Source organism: Coregonus lavaretus (genome assembly GCF_964263955.1).
Source record: "Coregonus lavaretus genome assembly, chromosome: 34".
NCBI lineage: Eukaryota > Metazoa > Chordata > Actinopteri > Salmoniformes > Salmonidae > Coregonus > Coregonus lavaretus.
The window spans coordinates 26016846-26032615 of NC_140021.1; the positions used below are offsets into that span (position 1 = coordinate 26016846).

The window sequence follows — 15770 nt, forward strand, 5'->3', positions numbered from 1 at the left end:
ACACAGCCAAGACAATGCAGGAGTGGCTTCGGGACAAGTCTCTGAATGTCCTTGAGTGGCCCAGCCAGAGCCCGGACTCGAACCCGATTGAACATCTCTGGAGAGACCTGAAAGTAGCTGTGCAGCAATGCTCCCCATCCTACCTGACAGAGCTTGAGAGGATCTGCAGAGAAGAATGGGAGAAACTCCCCAAATACAGGTGTGCCAAGCTTGTAGCGTCATACCCAAGAAGACTCGATGCTGTAATCGCTACGAAAGGTGCTTCAACAAAGTACTGAGTAAAGAGTCTGAATACTTTTATTTTGTAATAAATTAGCAAAAATGTCAAAACACTTTTTTTTTGCTCTGTCATTGTGTGTAGATTGATGAGAGGAAAAAACAATAATCAATTTCAGAATAAGGCTGTAACGTCACAAAATGTGGAAAAGGTCAAGGGGTCTGAATACTGCACTATAAAGGGAATAGGGTGCAATTTGGAAGCTAGCCCATCCTCCGCATAACACAGCCAAAACTTCTAAATGGTCATGTCCTATTACAGTCAAACTCTTGCAGTCGAGACTAGTTATTTTCAAGGCCATATATTGGCACGGGTGAAATAAATTACCTGCTCGCATCTCGAACAACAAACAGTTAAAAATGTAAAACGGGGAGGAGTAAAAAATAACTCATCCTTATGAAGGTTTTCATTTGAAAACGAACGGTGCATCCCTCAGCTCACCCGTCTCTGACTCCCAGTGAGGCTTATATGGTGTGACGTGCAAAAACGACCTTATGACCTCTACTGGGCTAGCCCAGGCATTTCTCCCTCTACCTTTCTATCCAAACGAAGGCTGAGTCCCCAAATAGTAGTATATTCCCTATATAATGCACTACTTTTGACCAAGGCACACTATATTTTTAGAGGTATTGTTAACGCCCTCATAAAGAAAATGAGAATTAAAAACAGGTTCAGCCCCTGGTTCGACCGTGATCTGGCAGAGTTACTCCACCTCAAGAACTCCATTTGGCGAAAGGCTCGGCACACGCATACTCAGGCTGAGTGGCTCTCGTTCAGGCAAATGAGAAATAAGTGCACTCAGGCTATCCGGAAGGCCAAAGTTAGTTACTTTAAGGAGCAGTTCTCTCTCTGTGGGTCTAACCCTAAGTAGTTCCTCCTCACAGCTGCCCATGTCCCTTAATGTTGATGATGTGGTTGTTCCTGACAAGGAGCACATGGCTGAGCTCTTTAATCACCACTTCATTAAGTCAGGATTCCTATTTGACTCAGCCATGCCTCCTTGCACATCCAACATTTCCTCATCTCCCAGCCATTCTAATGCGACTAGCCCCGATGCTCCTCCCTCTTCTTCCCCTGCCCCGCTACAAAGTTTCTCCCTGCAGGCAGTCACAGTCTGAGGTGCTAAAGGAGCTCCTTAAACTTGACCCCATCTGGGTCAGATGGTTTAGATCCTTTCTTCTTTAAGGTTGCAGCCCCTATCATCGCCAAGTCTATCTCTGAATTTTTTAACTTCTCTCCTCTCTGGGGAGGTTCCCACTGCTTGGCTGCGTCCTTTATTTAAAGGGGGAGATCAAGCTGATCCTAACTGTTACAGGCCAATTTCTATTTTGCCCTGTTTATTAAAAGTGTTAGTAAAACTTGTCAATCAACTGACTGGCTTTCTTGATGTCTATAATATTTTCTCTGGTATGCAATCTGGTTTCCGCTCAGGTTATGGATGTGTCACTGGAACCTTAGAGGTCCTAAATGATGTCACCATTGCCCTTGATTCTAAGCAATGTTGTGCTGCTATTTTTATTGACTTTGATAGTAGACCATTCCATTCTTGTGGACCGGCTAAGGAGTATTGGTGTCTATGAGGGGTCTTCGGCCTGGTTTGCTAACTACCTCTATCAAAGAGTGCAGTGTATAAAGTCAGAACATCTGCTGTCTCAGCCACTGCCTGTCACCAAGAGAGTACCCCAAGGCTCGATCCCAGGCCCAACGCTCTTCTCAATTTACATCAACCACATAGCTCAGGCAGTAGGAAGCTCTCTCATCCATTTATATGCAGATGATAGTCTTATACTCAGCTGGGCCCCTCCCCGGATTTTGTGTTAAACGCTCTACAACAAAGCTTTCTTAGTGTCCAACAAGCTTACTCTGCCCTTAACCTTGTTCTGAACACCTCCAAAACAAAGGTCATGTGGTTTGGTAAGAAGAATGCCCCTCTCCCCACCGGTGTGATTACTACCTCTGAGGGTTTAGAGCTTGAGGTAGTCACCTCATACAAGTACTAGAGAGTATGGCTAGACGGTACACTGTCCTTCTCTCAGCACATATCAAAGCTGCAGGCTAAGGTTAAATCTAGACTTGGCTTCCTCTATTTTAATCGCTCATCTTTCACCCCAGCTACCAAACTAACCCTGATTCAGATGACCATCCTACCCATGCTAGATTACGGAAATGTAATTTATAGATCGACAGGTAAGGGTGCTCTCTAGTGGCTAGATGTTCTTTACCATTCGGCCATCAGATTTGCCACCAACGCTCCTTATAGGACACATCACTGCACTCTATACCCACTGGTTGAAGCTTATTTATAAAACAAACCTTAGGCATCACCCCCCCCTATCTGAAATACCTACTGCAGCACTCATCCTCCACATACAACACCAGTTCTGCCAGTCACATTCTGTTAAAGGTCCCCAAAGCACACACATCCATGGGTCGCTCCTCTTTTCAGTTTGCGGCAGCTAGCGACTGGAACGAGCTGCAAAACACACCCAAACTGGACAGTTTTATCTCCATCTCTTCATTCAAAGATTCAATCATGGACACTCTTACTGACAGTTATGGCTGCTTCGCGTGATGTATTGGTGTCTTCTTGCCCGTTGTGCTGTTGTCTGTGCCCAATCATGTTTGTACCATGTTGTGTTGCTGCAATACTATGTGGTTGTCTTAGGTCTCTCTTTATGTAGTGTTGTGGTGTCTTGTCGTGATGTGTGTTTTGTCCTATATTTTATTTATTGTATTTATATATTTTTAATACCAGCCCCTGTCCCCGCAGGAGACCTTTTTTTCCTTTTGGTAGGCCGTCATTGTAAATAAGAATGAGTTCTTAGCTGACTTGCCTAGTTAAATAAAGGTTAAATAAATAAATAAAATAATAATAATAATAATAATAATAATGATAAGTGGTGCCATTTGGGATGCAGCAGAGGTAGCTAGGTAGAGTTGTAGCGACTGACTGACTAAGTCAGCGTAGTAATAATAGAACCATGTAATTAGTGGTGTGGCAGTGCAAGCTGAGTGGTGCATGGACCACAGCGGTCTCCTCTCACCTGGGAGTGACTCAGTCAATAGCACACGCAACATTCTCATAGCTAATTGCTAGTTGTCATGGAGAATTTCAGCAGGCCCTATGAAAAGAGCTACAGTGAAATTACAACTGAATACCCAATTAGGGGGAAATCACAGGCTAGAGTAAAGGAGAGGGGGAATTGTCGCCATGTTCGATTAGCGGAGGCGTCCGTCAAAGAGAAAAAGAGCGAGGGAGCTGACGGACGTAAATCTCACCTGGTGAGAAACTCCACGACAGCGTCGCCGAGAAACTCCAGCCGCTCGTTGTGATTGATTCTGAAGAGAGAGAGAGAAAAATAGATTAAGAAAGAGACATGAAGGCAGAGAGGAGAGAGAGGTCTCAGTCTATCGTATATCAGACATTTACACAGGAACCACAGGTCTCTGAGACCAAATCAACACAATCTGACAAATATCAGGGGTGAAAATCCAATAGCGACCTGAAATATGGCCTACACGTTTGAATCAAGTTGATTAATTCTACTCAAGTGTATTTATTCAGCCTCAAACTTTCACAAATCTATAGAACACATTTATTAGCACACAATGCAAAGGTGTTTGGAATAGAAATGGCCCCTGCATCAGTGGTTGGTGACAATGCTTAGGCTCACTCATGGAACTATGTGCAGGGCCAACCCGCACTAGGGCATAGCAAGACAGCAACTGCTTGGCTTAGGGACATTGCATTCGCTAAGTATACATTACATAATGGATTGGAATAAGAATGGCCCCTGCATCAGTGGTTGGTGACATTGCTTAGACCTCCTTATGGAAGTAGGGCCTACCTGGAGGGGGAGGGGTCGTCTTGTCCAAGACGAGACATGATGTTGATCAAGGTGTTGATTCCTGACCAATCAGACAGAGGTTGGTTAGTCAGCATAGGCAACAGAAACATCCATCGATCAATATTGATGATGGTGTGTGTGTGTGTGCGCGCGGATATGTATTCTACTGTAGGTACCCACCCTTCTTCCTCATGTACATGTGGTGGACCTTCCTGTCTCCATACTTGGGCTGGCGGATGCCACAGTTGGACAGAGAGTTACGGGCGTGGTCCGGGTTCATGCCGAAGTTCAGGTGGTGGCTGGGGTGAGTCATGGCCAGCTGGAGAGAGAGGAAGAAGAAGTCAGAACCTGCTGATGGTGACTGATGAGTGACTCTTCTGGGACCGTATGTATCACCATCTGAATGGATAAATTGAGCTACAGTATGTAATATGTGAATTAGCATCCCAAAAATATGAATCAAATGGAAGGAAGTATAAATAAAATCAAGCATTTTAGAACAGAAAAAGCCAGTAGCACAGTAGAAGATCTACACATATTCCCCACCACTGTGCTTTGTTTGGAAAGCAGGGTGTCTGTCTGATCCGAACATCATCAACCGAGGAGAAACAGGGAAAAGAGAATATGGCTGTAGTACTCAGTAAGACGTGCCGAGCATTTATCAATCTAACATTATCAGAATGTAGCTTCTATCAGCAAAAACACTAACTCATCTCTCCTCTCAACGGACTGCTCGGGTTTCCAACTTAAAATCAATTTCAAGCTCCAATGAGATATATGTAAAAAGTTAACAGAGGGGGTTTCAAAATCATCACTCCAGACGCCACCAGGGTTGTATCCTTGAACAGAAACAAATTATTTTTTGCTGTAACTAAAAGAAACAGAACTGCATTCAACAGTTTTCAGAACTATTTGACATTGTACAAGTAGAAGTCTAGCACAACTCTGTCCTCTTGTCTGAAAGGTTGACACAAAAATACTTGGAATTCTAAATTATCCCTGTTGTGCAAACAGAGAAATGTCAGACACATCGGCTGTGTCCCGAATGGCACTTATGAGCCCTGGTCAAAAGAAGTGCACTGTACAGAGAAAATTGTGCCTTTTGGGATGCAGCCATAGAGTGACAAAGACAATACACTTAGTCCTCCTTCACAGAGTTATTAACGTTACACTTGAAAGCGCTCAGAACAGCTAAGTGTTAGATGCTTTTTCTGCCCTCCCACGTCACTTTATACACAGAAGATCTCTGCTAACCTTCGTGGGTTATCAGTCTCTCTGTGACCATAACTTCAGAACAAAGTTGACTACAAATACAAAGTTGCACTGCCTTTGCCACTGATACAAACAAGCACTGTATAAAAATATGCTTCAAATGAAAACCGAGATGACTGCATTAAGATAAACAGTAAGCTATAGGCCTATTTCAAATCATATTGAAATACATTTCATGTTCAATCAATTGAGTTCTATTATGCTATTTGTAGGCTACGGTCTGTAATTTGTCTCAGTATATTTCATGCTGTGTAGCCTAACGTGCGCAATTATGTTCCAAATCGGTAATTTAGAGCATTTGTATTGGGTAAGCATTAGAATACGCATGCCTCAATATTTGCAGCCGTAGGTGGTAATATCTCTTTAGGAGCTAATCCATCGTCAGTATTGTGAAATAATTATAATGTTAAGGATAGATTTGAATAGAGAAAGCTGATCCGAGAGCAGCGTACCCTTTCATTCGATCCTATCCGTATCGACTCATGCTCCAACGACGCACTTAGCGACCGTTCCCACTGCGTGGTGTTTTGGGAAACGCATGTTACATCTTCGGCCGTTGTAGGAAAGACGCATTATTAGAAACAGTCGTAAGCCTACATTCCATCGCTATCGCAAAACCGGTCCCTGGAAAGGATGCTAGTCTGTCAAAATTATGATTGCATGAAGTTATGGGGCTTTGGATATACTGATCATTGCATTGTCTATTGGCTCCTCAACAGCCTTTGGCTAAACATGAGTAATCATGATAGATGACCCTGCTAGTCTTCTATGAACATTTGAACATCTTGAAGAACGACCTGGCCTTAATGGCCATGATCTCTTATAATCTCCACCCGGCACAGGCAGAAGAGGACTGGCCACCCCTCAGAGTCTGGTTCCTCTCTAGGTTTCTTCCTCAGTTCCTGCCTTTCTAGGGAGTTTTTCCTAGCTACCGTGCTTCTACATCTGCATTGCTTGCTGTTTGGGGTTTTAGGCTGGGTTTCTGTATAAGCACTTTGTGACATCTGCTGATGGAAAAAGGGCTTTAAAAATACATTTGATTTAATAACTCAGGAGGAAAGTCTGAGTGTTTCTCAAATGGCACCCTATCCCCTCATATTCCCTATATAGTGCACTACTTTAGACCATTAATTATGTTGGAAATTAGAGATACGAAAACATGATCCACTTTGGCACAAACACACACAGAGTGAGATAACATCTGAGATGGGGCTGTGGTAGAGTTGTACAGTTGAATAATTGAGGCCCTTCAGGCAGTCTCTGTTCCTGTCAGCACAGGTCAGGGGAGAAGGGTGAGTAGGGACGGGGAGGAGGAGCACGGGGGAGGTGGGTGAGGAAACTGAGGGGTGGAGGAGGTGGTTTAAAGAACAGAAGAGAAGGGGGCAGGCAGGAGATCCTCGACGATGCTTGCATGTCTCCAACCGTCACTACATCTATAACCGAAAAGGATGTTGTAATCTAGAGCTCCCCTGCAGGACGATAGAGGAAGCTACAGGACATGGACTGGTGGTGTGTCAGTGAGTGAGTGAGTGAGTGAGTGAGTGAGTGAGTGAGTGAGTGAGTGAGTGTAAGGCCTCTACCATCAGCCAGGGCTTTCTAATTAACAATAATGATGACAGGCCATCATCACTACCACACAAAGACACGGCCACTGCCTATCACACACACATAATCACAGACAGACACGCACAATACCGCAGGTTAACACATGAATGCAAGCGTGCACAAGAACACACATCTAAATTAGGGAGGTGTTACATGGTCTGTGAAAATGCAGGAATCATGACTAGGTCTTTAGGTGTCTTTTAATTAGCCATGTTTGTTACCCCCTACTCCTTTTCACCAAAAAGCAGGTAAAACGAAGCAGGCATGGTCAATTAGTGGGATCTTTGTCTGTTTATGAAAGGGTAAGAGTGCCTTGAGTGTATGATCATGAGGCAACCATCAGCCCATCCCCTCTCTTTAAGCATGCATACAACACATTAATTTCTAATGTATCAGTCTCTGTATGACAGCTCTCCAATAGTGCTGGAGGCAGCACTGAGGCGCTGAGGCTAATGCTGTGAGCTCTGGAAGGCTACAGCCCTGATGGGACTACACTGGCTGTATGTGTGTGTACAGTGTATTGGAAAATATTCAGACACTGACTTTTTCCACATTGTGTTAAGGTACAGCCTAATTCTAAAATGTATTAAATTGTTTATTATTTACATAAGTATTCAGACCCTTTACTCAGTACTTTGTTGAAGCACCTTTGGCAGCGATTAAAGCCTCAAGTCTTCTTGGGTATGACGCGACAAGCTTGGCACACCTGCAGATCCTCTCAAGCTCTGTCAGGTTGGATGGGGAGCGTCGCTGCACAGCTATTTTCAGGTCTCTCCAGAGATGTTCGACCGGGTTCAAGTCCAGGCTCTGGCTGAGCCACTCAAGGACATTCAGAGACTTGTCCCGAAGCCACTCCTGCGTTGTCTTGGCTGTGTGCTTAGGGTCGTTGTCCTGTTGGAAGGTGAACCTTCGCCCCCTGCTCTGGAGCAGGTTTTCATCAAGGATCTCTGTACTTTGCTCCGTTCATCTTTCCCTTGCTCCTGACTGGTCTCCCAATCCCTGCCGCTGAAAAACATCCCCGCAGCATGATGCTGCCACCACCATGCTTCACCGTAAGGATGGTGCCAGGTTTCCTCCAGGCGTGACTCTTGGCATTCAGGCCAAAGAGCTAAATCTTGGTTTTATCAGACCAGAGAATCTTCTTTCTCATGGTCGGAGAGTCCTTTACGTGCCTTTTGGCAAACTCCAAGAGGGCTGTCATGTGCCTTTCACTGAGGAGTGGCTTCCGTCTGGCCACTCCACCATAAAGGCCTGATTGGTGTAGTACTGCAGAAATGGTTGTCCTTCTGGAAGGTTCTCCCATCTCCACAGAGGAACTCTGGAGCTTGGTCAGAGTGACCATTGGGTTCTTGGTCACCTCCTTGACCAAGGTCCTTCTCACCCAATTGCTCAGTTTGGCCGGGCGGCCAGCTCTAGGAAGAGTCTTGGTGGTTCCAAACTTCTTCCACTTAAAAATGATGGAGGCCACTGTGTTCTTGGGGACCTTCAATTCCGCAGACATTTTTTGGTACCCTTCCCCAGATCTGTTCCTCGACACAATCCTGTCTCGGAGCTCTATAGACAATTCCTTCGACCTCATGGCTTGATTTTTCACAGACATGTACTGTCAACTGTAGGACCTTATATAGACAGGTGTGCCTTTCCAAATCATGTCCAATCAATTGAATTTTCTACAGGTGGACTCCAATCAAGTTGTAGAAACATCTCAAGGATGATCAATGGAAACAGGATGCACCTGAGCTCAATTTCGAGTCTCATACCAAAGGGTCTGAATATTTTGTATTTTTTATAAATGTGCAAAAATGTCTAAAAAGCTGTTTTCGCTTTGTCATTATGGGGTATTGTGTGTAGCTTCATGAGGATTTTTATTTATTTAATCAATTTTAGAATAAGGCTTTAACATAACAAAATGTGAAAAAAGTAAAGGGGTCTGAATACTTTCCGAATGCACTGTATGTGTGTCCTTGCTAAGGCAGGCACATAGCAGTGGTGTTGTTGTAACCAGCTGTTGCAGGGGCAAGTTGTTTGGCCACAGTAAAATCTGGAACCCCTCAGTCCCCGTGGTAGTCAACAGCATGTGTCCGTGGCCCTCCTACGCAAAGCTCCTCCTTCATAATAAAACACCCACAGTTTGATCACAGTGTCCATTGACATTAGTAGGCCGCCATGATGCTGTGTTTGTGTGTAATTTGAGCAGTGTAGGCGCTGTGTGTGTGTAGCCTAGCTGTGGTTGATAAAAGCCTAGTCTGTTGACAGCTATAACCACAGGGTAACACACACAGAAACAGACACACACAGAGGCTAACAGGCTAACATGAGGCAACCGTCAGCCCATCCCCTCTCTTTAAGCATGACTACAACACATTCATTTCTAATGTATCAGTCTCTGTTTGACAGCTCTCCAATAGTGCTGGAGGCAGCACTGAGGCGCTGAGGCTAATGCTGTGAGCTCTGGAAGGCTACAGCCCTGATGGGACTACACTGGTTGTGTGTGTGTGTGTGTGTGTGTGTGTGTGTGTGTGTGTGTGTGTGTGTGTGTGTGTGTGTGTGTGTGTTCGTGCGTCTCACCTGTAACAGGCAGCGCTCCTTGAAGACGTAGCCAATCAGCTCATCCAGGTGCTTCAGACACTGGTGGTAGCGGATATGGTGGGTCAACACCGGCAACATCATAGCATGCTGCAGAGAGAGAGATGGAGGGAGGGAGAGTGAGACAGATTGAGAGATGGAAAAATAAGGGGAAAGGGAGAGAGAGGAGAGGTGGATGAAGTGAGAGGTGGAGAGAGATAGAGAGAGACAGACAGACACAGAGCAAGAGGAATAGATAGAGAGACAGTAAGAGAGAAGGGAGAGAGAACATGGTCAAATCAAATCAGCCAGTCATTATTAAGTGGTGCTCCGACAGAGGGAGATTACATAATCAGAAAGTCCAAATCAGTGTGACTGTTTTTCACCATGAGAAGAAATTAGAGTTGTGGGGGAAATTCAGGACCTCTATTTTAACAAGCTGAAAGAAACCTGCCTCTGCAGAAACATAGCCAGTGTCAAAGAAATGAAAGAAAATAAATACATTTTAAATTGTAATAAATAAAAGGAAATGTTTAAAAAAAGAAAGAAAGAAAGAACAAAAGACAGGAAGGAGTGAGGGAGCGAGAAAGAGAGAAGAGGGAGAGAGGCGAGGGAGAGACTGCGCGAGTAAATGAGAGAAAGAGAGTAACCAATATGAGCCATCATTAGCGGGAGTCTCATCAGTCCGTACTAGGAGAACAGTGGGGGGAGCGTTGTGTAGCGGGTGGAACACCCATTAACCCTGCGCCACCACGTAAGACAGGCGGCGCTACATGTTTTAATTAGTGTTACCGCGGGAGCCCGTGGTTCCTACAGGTCAGTCAAATGAGCTGCATCGCTTGCTTGCTCTCTTTTTCCCTTTCCTCTGCGCCATCTTTCTCTCTCCACTCTCTCTCCATCCCTTTCTCTCTCTCTCCCCGTGTGTCTTTATCTCGCTCTCTCTGTGCTAACCACTAACCCACACAGCCCCAGAGCTGATCAGTCAGCCCACCCCTGGCCCTCGACTGCCGACCCACCGCCCACAGTGCACGTCCACACCACTCTAAGGCCTTGTTAACCAGCCAATTAACAAAGCAAGACCGTGTCTCAACCCATCAGACTCGCTCAAATTAGGCTACAGCCCGAGTGGCTGAGACAACATTAGCATGGGTCCACTCCCAGACCATATTACTCACTGAGTCCTCAGTAGGAGATGGGGGGGCGGTGTAGGATTGTGTCTGTGTGGGGGCAGGTGTGTGTGTGTTTGTGAGAAAGCGAGTGCTCATATGCCGTCAGTGGTAGGCTCTAGCTACCGGCCAAGAAACTGCTGGCAATGTGTCTTTGTTTGCTATGAGTGGCTGACGTTATGGTATGATGGTAGAAAAACCACAGGTGGTAGGGTGTGTATCTGTGAGTGTGTGCATACTTGTGTATCTATGTGCGTGCATCTGTGCGTGTGCATTTTATTGCATTTGAGCGTGGATCTGTGCATAGGTTTGCTGCGTCTCGGAGTGTATAGCGTGTGTGTGGCAGCAAAGCGTCTCTCCTGCCTACCTGACAGACGTCAGAACGGATGCCAGTCTTCCAGAAGCCCTGGCTGCTGAGCTCCACAGTCACCTCCCGGCGCATGGTGTTCTTCTGGCGGATCTTCTGAAGGGCTTCCTGATAAAACAACACCCGCACATTATTAAGCCTGGTGTGTGTGTGTGTGTGTGTGTGTCTGATAGGAGCCTCCTGACAAACACACATACATTATTGATCCAACCATCTTTCCACCACACAATGTCTGTTAACCCAGAAGTCAAATATTGGGTAATTTGGTCAGCTGCGTGATTAACTTGAGTTCATACTTTGAGAGCAAAAATGAAGTCTCCACCCTCACAAAAATAAACTATCTTCCTCTCAGTGTGGGGACACGCGCAAAACACTAGAGAAAAAGTAGTTTAAGCACTGCCTTCGCCCAATCCTGATACATCCAAATAACCAGTCATGAAAATCAGAACTAATGCTACTCATTATCTCACGCATCCTGTTCAGTCCCAGCAGATTCTCCGGTCTACTCGCAGAATACGCCCATGGGAGATTACACCATAAATAGTTAAAGATACAAGAACAGAGAGAGAGAGAGAGACGCAAATCTAACACCGACACACACACACACAAACGGGTATACAGAACGCACACACAGCTTTCTTTTCCTTCCTTCCTCCCCTCTCTCCAGGTAGTGATCCAACCCCCCGCATCTCATGACAGACACAATAAAAGTGGAAGCAAGAGACAGCTCCACTAGGCCTGGCTAATTGAGGCATTGCAATGGGGCAGCATGGCAGCTGACGTTGTGTGTGTGTGCGTTTTGTGTGTGTGTGTTGCGTGTGCGAGAGAGGCGTGCCCAGAGGCATCAGGCTGTCTATAAGGACCTGCAGCTAGCTTTGGCTCCAACACACACAGTGCAGACACATGCACTGCACACACATTTGGGTTGTCGAGAAAACCCTAAATCTTTGGTTCTAGGGCTAAAGTGTACACAGTGTCAACCCCTGCAGCAGAGCAGACACCTGGTAACACAGAGGAGAGGTGAGGTCTGCACCAGAGACATTCAACTCCCAAATGGCACCCTATTCCCTATATAGTGCACTACTTTTGACCAGAGCACTATGGTCCCTATTTCCTACATAGTGCATGACTTTTAACCAGTATATAGGGAATAGGGTGCCATTTAGGACACAGCCCTGGGCCAGTATCCAGTGTCTCAGTGTAGAACATTGGTCGTAAGTGCTGATAAGAGACATTTTACTCCTACTCGTATGGGAAAAAATAAAAGCTATGCATTAAACCCTGGATTGCTGATGCTATGTATTGGCCATTGAGAGGCTTTGAAGCCCCCGGTCGTCCATATTGGCACTCCCCAGTAGGAGCAGTCCTCCATAGGAATGAATGGAATTCTACAGTATTTCATTTAAATGTTTCAAGGACAAAATTACATGTATTAAAGTATTATTTAAAAAGAACTGTAGTGGGGAATGTAACATTAGTAATCTCAAAAACTCTTACTTTTTAAACTACACTACCAGTCAAAGAAGACAGCCCTAGTTGGTAAAAGACCAAGTCCATATTGTGGCAAGAACAGCTCAAATAAGCAAAGAGAAACTACAGTACATCATTACTTTAAGACAAGAAGGTCAGTCAATACGGAACATTTCAAGAACTTTGAAAGTTTCTTCAAGTGCGGTCGCAAAAACCATCAACAGCTATCATACAGTCAGTCACCGAACAAGAGCACCAACCAACTTCTCTTCTCTGATGGGATGAAAAGCATCTTTCTCCAATTTAACGGCACTGGTTTGGTCGCAGCGTTCATTTTACACTATTCAGCACAAAAGAATAGATGAACGTTTACCAGGCCTGTGGATGAACAAGTGATACGCGAACGCACACAGAAACTCACACTCCTAATGACGTTCCCAGGGGGTTGGGGAAAATAGGAGTGTTGCTGTATTGTCATGGCTGGGTGAAGACTCGCTGAAATAGCAGACCCTTGGAGCTGTGATGACCTGGCGTGTGTGTGTGTGTGTGTGTGTGTGTAGGTTGACAGTGGGAATACCAGTAACTGTATGTGACGCTGCCGGAGCCCCTAGCCAGTGCTACCTGGGAAACAGGCTAATTGACTGTGCGCTTAAGACACAGACACGCACACACACAGTCTGAGCTGGAGCTACAACAGCCTCGACAGCAGCTACTGCAGAAAAGAACAAAAACAAAACATAAGCTCAACAAAGGCAATAGGAGCAAGCAGAGAAAATAAATATACAGTGGAGAAAAAAAGTATTTAGTCAGCCACCAAATTGTGCAAGTTCTCCCACTTAAAAATATGAGAGGCCTGTAATTTTCATTATAGGTACACGTCAACTATGACAGACAAAATGAGAAAAGAAAATCCAGAAAATCACATTGTAGGATTTGTAATGAATTTATTTGCAAATTATGGTGTAAAATAAGTATTTGGTCAATAACAAAAGTTTCTCAATACTTTGTTATATACACTTTGATGGCAATGACACAGGTCAAACGTTTTCTGTAAGTCTTCACAAGGTTTGCACACACTGTTGCTGGTATTTTGGCCCATTCCTCCATGCAGATCTCCTCTAGAGCAGTGATGTTTTGGGGCTGTCGCTGGGCAACACGAACTTTCAACTCCCTCCAAATATTTTCTATGGGGTTGAGATCTGGAGACTGGCTAGGCCACTCCAGGACCTTGAAATGCTTCTTACGAACCCACTCCTTCGTTGCCTGGGCGGTGTGTTTGGGATCATTGTCATGCTGAAAGACCCAGCCACGTTTCATCTTCAATGCCCTTGCTGATGGAAGGAGGTTTTCACTCAGAATCTCAAGATACATTGCCCCATTCATTCTTTCCTTTACACGGATCAGTCGTCCTGGTCCCTTTGCAGAAAAACAGCCCCAAAGCATGATGTTTCCACCCCCATGCTTCACAGTAGGTATGGTGTTCTTTGGATGCAACTCAGCATTCTTTGTCCTCCAAACACAACGAGAGTTCTATTTTGGTTTCATCTGACCATATGACATTCTCACAATCCTCTTCTGGATCATCCAAATGCACTCTAGCAAACTTCAGACGGGCCTGGACATGTACTGGCTTAAGCAGGGGGAGTGTGTTACTGATGGTAGGCTTTGTTACTTTGGTCCCAGCTCTCTGCAGGTCATTCACTAGGTCCCCCTGTGTGGTTCTGGGATTTTTGCTCACCGTTCTTGTGATCATTTTGACCCCACGGGGTGAGATCTTGCGTGGAGCCCCAGATCGAGGGAGATTATCAGTGGTCTTGTATGTCTTCCATTTCCTAATAATTGCTCCCACAGTTGATTTCTTCAAACCAAGCTGCTTACCTATTGCAGATTCAGTCTTCCCAGCCTGGTGAAGGTCTACAATTTTGTTTCTGGTGTCCTTTGACAGCTCTTTGGTCTTGGCCATAGTGGAGTTTGGAGTGTGACTGTTTGAGGTTGTGGACAGGTGTCTTTCATACTGATAACAAGTTCAAACAGGTGCCATTAATACAGGTAACGAGTGGAGGACAGAGGAGCCTTTTAAAGAAGAAGTTACAGGTCTGTGAGAGCCAGAAATCTTGCTTGTTTGTAGGTGACCAAATACTTATTTTCCACCATAATTTGCAAATAAATTCATTAAAAATCCTACAATGTTATTTTCTGGATGTTTTCTTCTCAATTTGTCTGTCATAGTTGACGTGTACCTATGATGAAAATTACAGGCCTCTCTCATCTTTTTAAGTGGGAGAACTTGCACAATTGGTGGCTGACTAAATATTTTTTTCCCCACTATAGATGAAAAGAAGCTATAGACAGTGGTTGCAGCATTAACGGCAACCTATTCCCTACACAGTGCACTACATTACACAAGGGCCCATATGGTTCTGGTCAAAAGTAGTGCAATATTTAGGGAATAGGTTTGCCATTTGGGACACATACAGTGAATGGGGCATCAGCACTGCAGCACACGGCTACAATCTGATGTTAGATGGTTCTAGTAATTACACTAGTACATGTTCAGCTTCACGCTCCTGTGAAATTACAATTGTATGAAGCTGGCATGTGTCATACTTAATTATAATGAGGCCAGGGAGATGTACAGTAGTGTGTGGTACCCACCTCCCTCTGTGTTAGTTTCTGCTTGTCTATCTGCTTGACCTTGGGGCTGTTAGCCAGCAGGTGGCGTAGTTTCACATAGCTCTTCCACAGCTTCTGGTACCTGGGTGGGAGAGAGAAGGAGAGAGGGAGGGGGAAAAGCAGAAGTCAAACTGATGCTCTCAGAACAGCACATCAATATTTAAAATGGCACTGACCATTATTAAACATAATTTAACAGTAGCTTCCAGGCATTACTCCATGAGTCTGCTCTGTGTGTGTGTGTTGTGGACTGGAATGGCTCTTCAGTACGTCTGCTGTTTCAGACCATAGAGGTCGGTGAGGCCGCCTTCACCCACCCAGGCAGCAGAGATAAAATAGTCTATAAGCGCTGGTTGGTTGTTGTAACACTAGTTCACTCACTATTCACTCTTCTGTAAAGCGCTGCAGTTATACCACATTTATATACATTACCAGTCAAAAGTTTGGACACCTACTCATTCAATGTTTTTTCTTTATTTTCACTATTTTCTACAATGTAGAATAATAGTGAAGACATCAAAACTATG

At 44.9% G+C, this 15770-nt stretch overlaps 1 protein-coding gene across 1 annotated transcript in view; it reads right to left on the reverse strand.

Moving 5' to 3' along the window:
- Nucleotides 1-15770, reverse strand: part of drosha (drosha ribonuclease III) — a 142491-nt gene that overhangs the window by 110120 nt on the left and 16601 nt on the right. Inside the window, exons 15-20 of the mRNA XM_084152254.1 lie at nucleotides 15226-15325; nucleotides 11101-11208; nucleotides 9571-9678; nucleotides 4306-4444; nucleotides 4126-4186; nucleotides 3557-3616 (exon numbers count right to left, since the gene is read on the reverse strand). Of these exons, the coding sequence (XP_084008380.1) occupies nucleotides 3557-3616; nucleotides 4126-4186; nucleotides 4306-4444; nucleotides 9571-9678; nucleotides 11101-11208; nucleotides 15226-15325 (576 nt within the window). The remainder of the gene's footprint in view (nucleotides 1-3556; nucleotides 3617-4125; nucleotides 4187-4305; nucleotides 4445-9570; nucleotides 9679-11100; nucleotides 11209-15225; nucleotides 15326-15770) is intronic.